Here is a 14,333-nt window from a genome sequence, read left to right on the forward strand (position 1 = left end):
TATGTTTAGATATAGTAAAAAATCTTAATTTTTATAGCACAACTGGAAAAGTTTATATTATATTTTACCTCTTTGAAGATACACGTTATTCTTTTTCATAATATATACATATATACGTATATATTTTACCTCTTTGAAGCTACACGTTATATATACAACATAAAAACACAAAAAAAGTATAATTTTTCGTGCAGAAGGATACCTCAAGTGTAAATATTTGTGTGCGGCGTCCACTTTGGTTTCAATATTTTTGATCAGCTCACTTAAGTGCCAAATTGGAGAAAAAATGATCACTTAAGTGCCAATAACAAGAAATTCTGGCCAAATAGTCCGCGTGGCAAATTTTATTAATCTTTTAATTTAACGTAGATTTTTATTTTAAAAAAAGCAGTCTCAGTGCATGTTGACACTTAATTTTGACGGTCTTGTATTTTATTTTGTTCATTAAAATAAAATATGTCAAATTTGTTAAACATGTGTCCTTTCTTGCTCTATTGAACAATAGAAAAGAAAAAAACAATTATAAACGAAAAATCGCAAAAAAATCGGATTGAACCTGGTCGACTCGAATCCGCGTGGACAACCCAACGCGACCCATCTTTTCCATCAGCCTACGCTACGCCCACGACTCATTCTGTTTTGCTCGACTTCTCAAGTCTTGGCAATGGATTGAAAGCACCCTGCACCATCGATGCCTCTTTATCGACGAAGCCGTCAAAGTTGGCGGCCAATGACTAATCCTGATGCGACATACTGTCGTGCGTCATTGGTACCTCTCTATTTTGCAGATTTAGACACGCGGATTTCGTCCTTCTTCTATACATTATTTGATTAGTTTTTGTCCTTTTGAGATTTCAAATCAAAATTCGAACCGACCTGAATCAACAATTTCTTGCTGAGGTGGGTTTATCAGTTCGGGTTATGTTAATCTGTCTATGGACAATCACATTTGTCATATCCAATTGAAGTTCTGCCACATTACCCTTATGACAAATATTAATCTATCTATGTGCGCTATAATTGTTAGTACAAGGTAACCTCTCCAATTTCGCCAAAAAAAAAAAGGGGAAGCTCTCCAATCGGCATCACAATACTGATATTAAATATCCCATTAGATAATTTGAATGAAGAATGCGCGTTTTCACATAGGTAGACGTCTTGCAGAAGAATTATGAAGAAAATCTTAAGTTTATTGCAATTATGCCAATTCATTCATAATTTTCTTTTTGTCAATTCGGTCAATCTTGCCAATTTTAAGGAATTTGGCCCCTCAACTCTAGTAGGAATGACAGATTTGAATGAGGCTCTTGGGAGATCTAAGTAAGATTCTGCACAATGCTTTGAATGATTTTAGAAAAACAAAAGCCATTAAAAACTTTAAATTATGCTTGAAGTGACACATTTACCATAATTTTTTTTTTTGTAACATAAAGAACCAGAAACAACATCTGTGACATATCAAAAACCCAAATTTGTACCCAAATGAGACATTTATCCTCCATCAAGGTTCCCTTAGATAATTTTCAACCAAAACAACTTTGTTTTTTATTTCACTTAAGCCAAATGGGCGTCAACGCCATTTGCCTTTCATCATTTATGTGGGAAAATTTTTAATGGTGCTCATTGATGAAACCTTGATGGAGGACAAACGTATCACACCGGTACGAGTTCGAGATTTTTGGTGTAAAAGAAAAGAGAACTTATAGCAAATGTGTCACAATGAGCATAATTTGAGGTTTTATTTATTTATTTATGTCTATTGCCCCTGAATTCAGCTATTTGCATTTTTATTTTTTAAAGTTTTTCAAATCTTATTAGACGCGAAATTCTTAGAAAAAAAATTCAACATATCAGTTTAATAAAAAGATCATATGTACTTTTTCATAAAATTTTCAAAATTTGACAATTACTTTAAGGTTATTAGAAAAGATAATAAGTTAAAAAATCAAAACCCAAGTTCCCTAATTAAAAAGCTCGCAGATGCTATCTAGGCAGTTTGGGATTTTCGGAAGGGCCTCCAAAGAAATTCAAGGATATGGCGGAGTGAAATTTCTATGGTTATCATAAGTTCTTATCGGTGGACGAATACAAGAACGATGGAATTGTCGTTTAACGACCGTGAGAAACGGTCCAATATTATGTTTTTGGAGTTGTCTTATTTTAAGAGTTTTACCAAGGAGTCTCTTTCTTCTGAAGGAAGTTAAAAAAAACGAAGGGTCATTCAGATCTTCGCCTTTTCCTATCAACTTTCAAAGCTTTTGGCCCAAAAGATAAGATTGCTGTCCACAGGAGTAACATCCCCAATGCGACAGCCACCGTAAATATCGATTGGGACAGCAGAAGACCAAAAACTTTTGTTGTCCTTAGTCTCTAGAATCCTACGAATCCTTTCAGAGATTATTTGAAAAGTCAGAAGGAATAACGCATTTGGAAAAATGTAACCTTGCATCGCACTTCACGGCACAAGACTTCCACGTTGCGAGTCATCTCATGCAAGTCTCCGGGACCAGCTGGCGTTAACTCCACAGCTTGAACTAAGCCAATCACTACAGTTACTTGACCAGAAAAAAAAAAAGGAAAAAGAAAAAGACCGACCTTACTTCTCCTTATATAAACCCCCCAACCCAGCAAATTAATCCATCAAAAGAAAAAAAAACACGTTATATTCAGAGAGTTGAAGGAAGAAGCCATGGTCATCCATTGGCTTCTCTTGAAAGTTGTAGTGCTTGGGGCTGTATTGGGTCCATACCACAATCCCTTAGCAGCAGAAGCTGCTGCTGATGATCCAATCACGAAGCCCGGATGCCGGAGCACTTGCGGAAACCTCTCGATTCCATACCCCTTCGGATCGCGCGACAGTGATCCCAGCTGCCGTAATGGCCCTTCCTCATTTGAGGTCGATTGCGATGACTCTACCGACCCTCCAACGCCTTATTGGTATGACAAAAGTAGTAACTTGCAAATACTCAACATCTCTCTCGAGGATCACGAGATGCGGATAACCATGTTCATCGGTCAAGACTGCTATAACTCTGCTCCGTACGCTGCTAGATCAAGAACAATTCCCAGTCTGGTGTCTGGTCAATTCCCCATATCCAACACCAAGAACAAGTTCACCGGTGTCGGTTGCGATACGGCGGTGTACTTCTTGGACCGCCGTGGGGATTTCGCTTTTGGATGTATGTCTTTATGCAATGACATTGCCGAGGTGACTAATGGCTCGTGCTCAGGTATCGGTTGCTGCGAGACGAGCATACCTAGAAACTCATTCGGCTACAATATCTCCATTGCCAGCTTTAAAAACCATACAGATGTCCTGCGTTTCAACAATTGCAGCTACGCTTTCGTCGCAGAGATCGGTTTCTACAACTTCAGTTCTGGTGATCTTTGGCGACTTGAACTCGACAAGGCCCCCCTAGTTCTTGACTGGGCAGTAGGGGATAAAAATTGCTCCATCGCCAAGAAGAGCGGGGACTACATGTGCACTAATAACACCCGTTGTACCGATGCTGAAAATGGACGGGGGTACAAGTGCGCTTGTTTAAAAGGTTTCCATGGCAATCCGTATCTCGTGAATGGTTGTCAAGGTATTTTTCCATTGGCACTTTTTACTTTGTCCTTACTATTTATATCATTTTAGTCCTTCTTGAGTCCATCACTTAGGATATGTTTGTGTGTGCCTTTTTTCTTTGTAGATATTGATGAATGTGCTGATTCAAATAAGAACCAGTGCGATGAAGTCAATGGACAGTGCACTAACGTTGTTGGGAATTATACTTGTTCATGCCGAAAGGGTTATCATGGTGATGGCTGGAAGGATAGGCAAGGATGCACTGCTAATGCATCACATTTGGTGCGGATACTTGTCGGTATGTTCTTTCGGTTTACTTCGGTGTCTGCCTCAAGCATTACTATTTTGAAGTAGCTGATTTTGACGATAGTCTAAAAATGTCTCTACTACAATAAAGATAACTCAAAACTCGAGAGAAGGATTTTGGGCCAAAAAAAAAAAAATTTAACTTGAAAACAGAAACTAACCCATAGAGAAAAAGGAGATGTGCTACATATAGAGAAAGAGGACGACGAAAGAATGGTGACTCAGACGACCATACCCCACGGTGGTTCCTGTTGCCTAGGGAGTGCGACCCCACCGGCGGTCGCATGACATCAAGTCAAGAGAGAGAGAGTCTCTCGATGATGTTTTGTGAGTCACAAACGCCGTGGGGCGTTCTCTTGAGAGCAGTAACAATCGCCTGGGGTTCGCAAGCGGCGACACGCGCAGCATTTATGGTGGCACAGCTCGGATCGAAAAGGGATAGGCTTTTCTTGTATGCGGCTATTCAAACTCCATTGATAACAGGAAACTGGTTCACCGCCCCGAGATTTTTCAAATCTTACTTTGTCTCGCTAATAGCTTAGATCCCTTTTTAACCAGGAAGCTGTATGATGTAGTCTCTTCATGGCGGATTCATGAAATTTAGATTCATCGATGGTTTTGGTAAAATAACTGGTTATGTCATGCAGGTGTTGGCGCGGGGATAGCAGTCTTGCTATTCAGCGCAGGCTTTCTGTATCTGGGAATCCAAAAGATGAAACTCATCAGGCTCAAAGAACACTACTTCAAGCAAAATGGTGGCTTGCTCTTGCAGCAACAATTGCATGAACGGGACAGAACCACCAACACCACGAAAATCTTCTCAGCCGAAGAGCTAGAGAAGGCCACGAACAATTACGACGTGAGCAGAATAGTCGGCCGAGGTGGATATGGTACCGTTTACAAAGGGTTATTGCCAAATGACACGGTTGTCGCGATCAAGAAGTCCAAACTCGTGGACAAGACACAAATCGAGCAGTTCGTTAATGAAGTTATAGTGCTTTCTCAGATTAATCATCGTAACGTGGTCAAGCTTTTGGGATGTTGTTTGGAGACCGAAGTGCCCTTGTTAGTGTATGAGTTCGTGAACAACGGAACGCTGTTCGACCACATCCACAACCGCAACAAGTCCTTCAAGATGTCCTGGGACACCCGATTGAGAATTGCTTCGGATACTGCCGGTGTCCTTTCATACTTGCACTCCGCTGCTTCCATTCCCATAATCCATCGCGACGTCAAGTCGACAAACATCCTACTGGACGACAACTACACCGCGAAAGTTTCCGACTTCGGAGCTTCGAGATTAGTCCCACTTGATCAAGCCGAATTGTCCACTCTAGTTCAGGGGACATTGGGATACTTGGACCCTGAATACTTGCAAACAAACCAACTGACCGAAAAGAGCGATGTTTACAGCTTTGGGGTTGTGCTAGTGGAGCTGATAACCGGGAAGAAGGCGCTTTCTTTTGACCGGCCTGAGAAAGAGCGGAACCTCGCAATGCATTTTCTTTCGGCATTGAAAAACAATCGATTGTTCCAAATTGTCGACGGAGTGATTGCAAATGAAGGGAACGACGAGCAAGTGAGGGAAATTGCGAATGTTGCAAAGAGATGCTTGATGGTAAAAGGCGAGGAGAGGCCGACCATGAGGGAAGTGGCGATTGAGCTGGAGGGATTCAAAGAGAAATCTAGTCATCCATGGATGAGTAACGTTGATTTGCATGGAGAAGAGGCGCTTCATTTGCTCGGAGAGAAGACCCACCCCACTGTGTACATGGATGGTATTGAGACCATGAACACTGGGGCCTCGGATAGCATGAAGAACCTTGTCATGACACCAGTTAACAGTGGCAGATGAGATAAGAACAACCTCCAGTTGTTCCTTCTTCATCATGACATTCTTAGGCATGTAAGAGAACTCTTGATTACCGTTATAAAATAGATGCCACTAGTACTAGGGGAGTTCCGTTTTAGCTGCTGGGGTTGAGTCTTTGTCTGTATTTTGGATCCAGTGTTCCTTTGCATTTGTAAGGAAAGTCAGTGTTGCCTTATAGTACGCCTAAAGAGACGAAATTAAAAATTTCCTGTTTTTGGCGCCTTAGGTGGACCTATAATGAAAGCCTTTTCGGAAACAGAACGAAAAAAGTTATCATCTCTTTTATATAGGCGGCGTAAGTAGCCGTGAATTGTGGTTGCCATCACACGTGAACATTCAACGAATTGGTGCATTTGATTCGGTTTTAAAAATGAGTTTTGAGTAAATGCAAATGATTTTAGCCTAAGTGATTTTGGGAAAATGTAAATGATGATTGATAAAAAGTCATTGAGAATGCAATTTTGGGTTAATTAGTGTTTGGAAAAAACAAAAAAAAAAATTCATAAATGGCTTTTGACTGCATATTTCTTTTCTTTTTTATATTCTTTTTTTCGAAAAAAAATCAAAACCCTTCGGATGAGCAGACCCCGATGGCGAGGTGGCCGCAGCCAAAGGTATTGGCCTGGACGAGCAAGAGGCGTCCGGTGGAGACCTCTGGGGACTCGGTGTCGATGGGAAGGAGCTTGTGAAGCAAGTCTTGGCGGGGGTGCTCGAGGACGTGGGAGAGAGGGCAGTTGACTTCGGCTTGGACGAACTCGGTGCCGCCGCCCCTGCCATCGCCATCCATGTAGAGGTTGTCCCTAATCCTCCCAGCGAGAGGGTAGAATCGAGCGAGCACTCCGGACAGCGACGCCTTGAGACGACGCGACCGGTGGGGAGACGAAGCGCTCGTGTTCGAAGTGTAGAGGATGGGAGGGAGCTGATCGGAGACGGAGAGCTTCAAATTCTTCAGGTGGTCTGGTGTGGGAGACGGCGGTCTGATGGTTTTTGTGGCGACGACCTTGACCTTCAATTCGATTTTCAAAGAGGGGGATGGCATCGGGCCATAGCCTTCTCCTGAAATCCTATGACGCAAGAACACTCTATGTACGTCCTCTGCACGATTTATAGACGCTGTTAATGAGACTTTACTTGTTCGTCATTTATTGTGAAAGTATGAGAAAATGGGTGGTTACGCTCGGAAATGGATTAAAAAGCGAGAAGTTATCAGAAATATTAATTATATTCTTCTATCGTTTTAGTATTTCTCCAGCTCGACACGTGTCCGGCCACGCGAGACTGGGTAATTAATATGAGAAAGAGTGTTTCTTTGCTGTTTAGGACAAAGGAAAGGACTTCTAGGCAAACTGAAGATTACTAAGCCAGACCAATTGTGCAGAATTATGCAAGTATAAATGATTAATGTACATTGATCCAAGAAATTGGTTAGCATATATATAACTATAGGGACAGATATGAGATAACTAGAAAACTATAGCCTTATATGGTCTCCGAAGGTATTAAAAATTAAAAACGAAAAACGAAAAGAAAGAAGTACCTAAAAGAATTAGCCCTTAATTAATCCCGCACAAGCACTTTGAATTTAGGATGGTAACTACTCTCGGCCGCCAAAAACCGATGAAGAAACTCCGCACCAAAGTCGGCATCTTCGCTCTCGATCGGCCACTGCAGCCGATCCTCCACCCTAAACGTTCTTGAACCCGGTGAAGTATATCGAGCACCGAACCATCACGAAGAAGCTGACCAGAGCTGTATGCAACAACAATCTGCCAAAGTCGACCCGGATCGTGCGATATCCGTCACCAATCCGGACGCCGCCAACCTCGACAGTGATGACGAAGCGGGGGAGCCCTTTCCCCTCTCCCGTAGGTACGTCAAGAGCTACATGCTCGAGATCAACATTGACCGGCCTCGTGCAGTGTTTGGACCACCTTGATCACTCCCAAGAGGCCAAGTGTCATGTAGCCCCACGCCCGGATCTAAGAGACGGTCGTGGCCCTCTCCCCGGTTTTGGCAACGGTCGTCGGCCATTGTTGTCTGATGGCGCGGCGGCCATAGCCCTCTCGACTCTAATTTTTTTTTTCTTTTTTATCTTTCAATTAATCGCATGCGGAAGCGACTCACTTCCCAGGACAAACATAACAATAGAGATAGCCGTAGGAAAAATAGCAAACAAGAGAAGCTCTTTTATTTAATTACCGTTAACTCTGGAAGGACTACAATATTTACAAGCCTATCACAAGGCCAGTCCCTACTAGGCCACACACTCGAAAAAATGTGGGGTGGTTGGGTTAACCTATCTCCTCTACCAAACGTAGAGCGCAAAAAGGATAAGCCTTCAGAGCTTCTTACTACGTCTAACCAAAACTCGGGGGAGGCTCCGAATCGGACTCATCCTCTTCCTCATCCAGACCAGTTCATGTTCGGGGGTCCGAAAATGTTTAGAACAACAATAATGAGAATAAATCTCAGCAATTTAATGGCCTAAGCCTTGATTAGGAGATCAATTCAGCTCGGATGCATTTAGAACTTACAATGCAATACAGTATATATATGTACGAGTATGCTATCACATAATCATAGGCAACCTTACTTGCCTTGGCACACGTCTTGCATGTTATAATTCACTATATACAATTCACTGCAACTAATTCAATAATGCAAATAGAATACATGTCAACTTTCTCGTGCACAGTGCGCTTAAGCATACTCTCATTATTATGGCCACTCATGGCACGCCCGTTTGCACACGCAGGTCTTTTGGTTCTGCCGGCATCTATTCATTCGATCAATTATGGCTGATCGAAGGCACGCTCGTATTTCTACGAGGGTCTTCCGTGGGAATTTATCCGGTCGATCAATTACGGCCGATCGAGGGAGCCCGTCTTTCTACGGGGTCTTTTGGCTTATCCGGGAGTATTTCCAATCTATTAATTACGGCCGATCGAGGGCACACTTGTCTTTCTATGGGGGTCTTCTAACTTAGTCGGGTATTTATCTTTTCGATCAATTACGGCCGATCGAGGGCATGCCCTTCTCGTACGAGGGTCTTCCGGCATATCTGGGAATTCTTGAATTAATGCAACTCTCATGTACTGTATGCAGTAAATAAATTACATGTGATCACATATACACAATTCAATCACCAATTCAACATACTTTCCTATGCTTACATCATTGAGACTTGCCAATCAATTTATTACATAAGTCAATTTATATGGCTATTCCCAATATCTATATCATAATTTAATATTAAACATTACACGAGATCAAATTAATAAATATATTGTCTAATTGCCAAAAACTAATTTATGCAATTAGAGAGTAATAATTATTGAAATAATCCGATAACTTATTACAAAAGTACCGATAGTTTATCATAAAAATACCGATAAGTTATCATAAAATACTCAATAGCTTATCATGAAAATACGTGATAACCTATCATAAAATTCTTGATAGCTTATCATAAAATAGGTAATAGCTTACCATAAAATAGGTAATAGCTTATCATAAAATTCTTGATTGCTTATCATAAAAATATGTGATAGTTTATCATAAAATTGGTGATAGCTTATCATAAAAATAGCGATAGCTTATTGCATAAAATGCTGATAGCCTATCGCTTCCTCAATAACTTATCAAGATCACTTATCACTTATCATGATAGCTTATCAACTTATCACGGATTAAATTAGTACTAAGCATACTTAGACTAATCTAAACTCATTCTAATCAAGTTTAATATACTAATCAAGGGATTAGGGCGGTAACTCACTCAATTATGATTCCGAAAGCACCGGCAAATCGGCGGTGGCTCGGGCTACGCGTGGCTCTATCCAAAAGCCACACTAGACAATCAAGGATGGCCAAACAGTAGCTACACAGAATCAAAGGGGCTGTTTTTGCTTGACGGTGCTTGAAACGAAGCAAGAACGGACCGGGTCTCCACCGACTAGTCTCTGTCCAGCACAAATTCATGAAAATAGAATGGTTTCTTTAACCAACGGCCTTCATAGCTGAGTTGCCCTTGATCTTACAGTAGCATAGGAGAAAACAGAGTTCAATTCGTCCTTCGAACGAGCTCAAACGAGCTATTTCTTCTTATCATTCAAACTTCTTATCTTTTGTTAATAATGCAAGAAGGGCAATTTAGTCATTTCACAAGGTAAATGTATTTTGGTAAATTCTCAAAGTATAGTATGAACTACAATACGCATATATGAGTTAGTATTTCATACATATTCATATAAATTGAAATTGGGCTCAAAAGATAAGGTTTGGTCTTTAGGATGGCTTATTGAGCTTTAATGGTTAAATGGGCTTTACTAGGCCCGCTTGGATTGCTCTTGGGCCTAAATGGCTGATCCACATTGGGCTTGAGGCCTAATATGTCCTCATCCGGCCCGCTTTCTCCTAAGCTCCAAATCTCGGCCCATCAATCTTTAAATCGAGAGTCTCGAGAAAATCGATAAATTGGTAGTTCAATGAGGCTACGTCCAATAGTTAGTCATGAAATCCTCGAAGATTTGATACCCTCATTCAGATTCTAATCCGTGGTCAAAATCGATCAATCGCAACTATAGTTCATCTCGAGCTAATAGGCGGCTTCTAGGAGTTACACGTATTCGACCCGTAGTTGATTCGATATCAATCTACGTTTAAGCTATCTCGAACCATGGATGGCCTCGGTTGTCATGTAACCGCAAGAGATCAATCACTAGTTCCAATTTACTCGATCATTAGGAATTGGTTTAAGATCGTTCACAATCCATACAATGGTTAGGTGGAATCACTCGCGATCCGATTGTATACTATTGTCGAAATGTTTTATAACCATTCCTTGATCGGTCCTTAATGGCTCAAAATTGTTTGTTGTCAATCCTTATGGTTGAATTGTCAATCCATAGTTGAGTTCTCAGGTCAAGCGTACTTATATCCTTAATAGCCTTTCCCTTTTGGTTAGTCTCTCATGAGTGATCAATTCAAAGCGAGAATTACTAACAGTGCATCGATTAAAATCATCGTTTCATTACATCCTAAATATGGTCGAATTTGAGGATGTCACAAACTCTCTTTGACCACGTCCACAACCCAAACAAATCATCAAAGCTGTCTTGGGAGAATCGGTTGAGAATCGCCTCGGAATCTGCCGGAGTCCTATCATACTTGCACTCCATGGCTTCCACTCCCATTATCCATCGAGATGTTAGGTCGGCAAACATCCTTTTGGATGCTAACCACACCGCGAAAGTCTCTGACTTTGGAGCTTCAAGATTAGTCCCACTAGATCAAGTGCAGTTGTTTACTTTGGTTCAGGGAACATTGGGGTACTTAGACCCTGAATACTTCCTTACAAGCCAATTGACGGAAAAGAGCGATGTTTATAGCTTCAGGGTTATGCTAGTTGCGCTATTGACAGGGAAGAAGGCGCTTTGTCTTGACCGACCGGAAGAAGAGCGGAGCTTGGCAACCTACTTTCTTTCATCACTTAGAAACGACAAGTTGTTTCAGATTGTTGAGAAAGTTGTTGCGAATGAATGGAACGATGAGCAGGTGAGGGAAGTTGCCAATCTTGCTGAGAGATGCTTGAAAATAAAAGGCGAGGAGTGGCCGACCATGAAGGAAGTGGCAATGGAATTGGAGGGACTCAGAGCAATGGCTAAGCATCCATGGATCAAGGGTATCGATGTGAATCCATAAGAGACGGTTTGTTTATTGGGAGAGACGACCGACGCGTACGTGGATAGTATTGTGATCACGAACACCGGGTACACGGATAGCATGAAAAACCATGTCAGTGGGAGATGACAATAATAAGGTGATCGATATACATCTGGCTATGTTGTGTTGGAAGTTGTGGTTGCACTAGGTGTCCATGGACTGCACTGGTTCATTTGGTACTTTCACTTTCAAAGGTAGGAGCAATTTAGGTTGCTTCATAATGTGAAGATGGTCTACTCCTTCTACCCTTTGTTGATGGAGCTTTTCAGATTTGGGAGGTCTCGTCTTTGAGTGCACCGAAGTTAAAATTATATCCAAGTGCAGACTTGTATTTGCCCGAAAAATAGTTTGTCTGGTCTTGACTTACTAATAGAATGAAATTTTTGCATGTTGATTATGCGACGCACGTTCAGCGCCGCAAGCCACCACCCAAAATGAATTTCACGTTCGGGTCGCTCTTTTGAAAACTTCTGCTCATGTGTTCATCGTCCATAGGATCATTGGGGTTGAGGTTATATTTTCCTCCGACCAATAGATTGGATATGGTTCTCTACTTCTGTCTGATGCTTTTGACCTTTCGAATTCAAAATCAAGTGAAGTGTTAAATGTAGGAAAACAAATCGGCTCCATATTAAAGGCAATTTAGGTATTGATGGAGCCTTTAAAAGCCGACAGCTAAACTAAAATAGGCTCCATGTTATTTTAAAAAAAAATCCCCAACTTTTATTTTTGTCCCAATTTTACCGGCTTAATACTAAAAAAAGTCTCTAACTTTGGCATTTGTCCCAATTATATCAAAAAGTTTTTTCTAATAAAAAATCCATTATTTTTTCTTTTGTCCCAACTCTACCACCATTATCCTTCCATCCATAATCATCGTTAGTTAATTCTACGTGGCATTTTAACGTCGTTAATGAATAACACCTTGGTAAAGCTGACATAAAAAAATTGCCAACTTCTCTCTATTGAATGCTTCTCTTATACATTGCCGGGAGATACAGAGCCATTTAAGAAGGTATATTTCATATTCTCACTAGCACTTAACAGCCTAAAAAATGGTTAGACGTGGAGAACTAATTATTTAAACGAATGATGTCAAATCTTGTCATCCTTGAAACTTGCTGTTTTCAAATTTTAAAAATTCATCGGTAAGATCGATGAGAAAATTTGAGACATATATGATTAACAAACGGTGATTACGGACGGAAGGCTATCGATGGTAGAATTTGGACAAAAGTAAAAGTCAACGGCTTTTTATGAGACAAAACAAGTTTTGGATATAATTGAGACAAATGCTAAAGTTTGGGATTTTTGGGTATTAAGCCAGTAGAATTGGGACAAAAATAAATTTAGGGATTTTTTATGAGTCAAAAAAAAGCTTTGCATATAATTGGACTAGATGCAAAAGTTTGGAATTTTTTTTGGGTAATATGCCAATTTACGAGTAACTTGACAGTCTTACTGTAAATATATAGATTTACGAGAGCTTCGCCCCTTTTTTGGTTTCGTATTAAAGAATCTAATCATTTATATGTAAAAATTTACTCATAGGCGTATTACATGGTGAATCCAAAATTGTTGATACAAAAAAGAAGAAGAGGAAAGCATTTTTTGTGACAAAAATCGTATGTTATGTCTACTCACCATAAACAGGATTCAATGACCTAAACTCGCACATTCATAAACATAAGACCAAACTCTTGGAGGCACTGCAACGGCTCAATTAGACCCCTAGGCGCGGACCATTTTGATGCTTGAATTTGGCTAGCAAGTTTCGTATTTATAGAAAATCATTTCAGAGATCAGAGCCGTCGTAGATTTAGGATCTAGGATTTCGCGTCGATAAATTAGGAATTATTCCAACTCACCTTCTTTTTTTGCATCTTTTCTCTCTCGCTCTGGATTCCTCTGGTTCATCTCCACAAAGTCAGATCATCCCGCTGCGAACGACACCATCGGATTCCATATTCAGAGTCGCAGCTTAGGACCAATCCACATTCGGCCCGTCTCCCTTCTGGATGGATCGCAATTATGAGAGGAACTCGCTTGCATGTCGGAAATGTTTCCGCATCCAAGCTAATTGATAGGGATGATAATGATAGTGTTCAGAGTCTACGTTTTCGGTGGTGCTGGTAGACACTTGGTTTAACGTTGTTTGAAAATGCTTCGCATTGTATCTTGGGAAGTCTGGATATGATCTGGCCAAAAAAGTCACGGTTCCTTAGAAAAAAAAAAATGCAAAAGTCTCATCTAATGCACCGGAACTCCTATTTATCCCTTTATTATCTTACCTACTATACAATTTATGAGCATTTTAAGGAATAGTTTTATAACAGCTAATACATTAAGCTATGTCTTGTTGTATTGGGCAGTCATAGTGGGTATACACATAATAGAATGGTGCAAATAAACTTAATCGCCGGGACTCATCCATGAAATGTGCGCTAACTCAACAAAAATTTGGATATGCTACACTTGCGAATCTAGATTATGGATATAATGCTAAGAAAGAAAAATCCGATAACGCATATGCACTAAACCACTTAATTTTGTTTGGGAGCACATGAGATTGTCATATAGTTAGGCCTATCCGTTGCACAGGTCCATATAATTTCACCATTTAATACTACATGCTTTTTAATGTCTTTAGCTCATCCAAGGAGAATCGACAAAGTAAATTGGACCATATATCTTTTGATCACGTGACAGCCATCTTACAAGTTTGGCGGTGCATATGTATATGCAAATCTTGACTCCATGAGACTTTATCGTCGGTAAATCAAAAACACTATCTTTGACTCTATAGATGGAATCCTCTTATATGAAATAAAGATGTGTACCCCAGAAACTTTAAAAACC

General features: G+C 40.5%; 2 protein-coding genes and 1 pseudogene across 2 annotated transcripts; 2 read left to right on the forward strand and 1 right to left on the reverse strand.

Annotated features, from left to right (window-relative positions):
* The first annotated feature begins 2,673 nt into the window (after positions 1 to 2,673).
* On the forward strand, positions 2,674 to 5,885 carry LOC115750760 (wall-associated receptor kinase 2-like). Its single transcript, XM_030688312.2, has 3 exons — positions 2,674 to 3,587; positions 3,696 to 3,869; positions 4,525 to 5,885. Exons 1-3 carry the CDS (start codon positions 2,690 to 2,692, stop codon positions 5,730 to 5,732), a joined length of 2,280 nt encoding a protein of 759 aa, XP_030544172.2. The 5' UTR covers positions 2,674 to 2,689; the 3' UTR covers positions 5,733 to 5,885.
* A 427-nt stretch (positions 5,886 to 6,312) lies between these two features.
* LOC125313670 (salutaridinol 7-O-acetyltransferase-like) lies at positions 6,313 to 7,781 on the reverse strand. The gene is made up of 2 exons (XM_048273484.1): positions 7,682 to 7,781; positions 6,313 to 6,845 (listed from the first exon to the last, which is right to left on the reverse strand). Exons 1-2 carry the CDS (start codon positions 7,779 to 7,781, stop codon positions 6,313 to 6,315), a joined length of 633 nt encoding a protein of 210 aa, XP_048129441.1.
* A 3,030-nt stretch (positions 7,782 to 10,811) lies between these two features.
* On the forward strand, positions 10,812 to 11,685 carry LOC125313671 (annotated as a pseudogene).
* Positions 11,686 to 14,333: the final 2,648 nt, after the last annotated feature.

The sequence above is a fragment of the Rhodamnia argentea genome, chromosome 2 (assembly GCF_020921035.1).
Source record: "Rhodamnia argentea isolate NSW1041297 chromosome 2, ASM2092103v1, whole genome shotgun sequence".
NCBI lineage: Eukaryota > Viridiplantae > Streptophyta > Magnoliopsida > Myrtales > Myrtaceae > Rhodamnia > Rhodamnia argentea.

What these genes read in the sequence shown, in the direction of transcription:
- LOC115750760 (XM_030688312.2), top strand. Translation starts at nt 2,690, where the DNA reads ATGGTCATCCATTGGCTTCTCTTGAAAGTTGTAGTGCTTGGGGCTGTA. An exon ending in TCTCGTGAATGGTTGTCAAG is followed by an intron (nt 3,588 to 3,695) that starts GTATTTTTCCAT and finishes TTTTCTTTGTAG; the next exon opens with ATATTGATGAATGTGCTGAT. An exon ending in TTTGGTGCGGATACTTGTCG is followed by an intron (nt 3,870 to 4,524) that starts GTATGTTCTTTC and finishes TATGTCATGCAG; the next exon opens with GTGTTGGCGCGGGGATAGCA.
- LOC125313670 (XM_048273484.1), bottom strand. Translation starts at nt 7,781, where the DNA reads ATGGCCGACGACCGTTGCCAAAACCGGGGAGAGGGCCACGACCGTCTC. An exon ending in GCCTCTTGGGAGTGATCAAG is followed by an intron (nt 6,846 to 7,681) that starts GTGGTCCAAACA and finishes TAAATCGTGCAG; the next exon opens with AGGACGTACATAGAGTGTTC.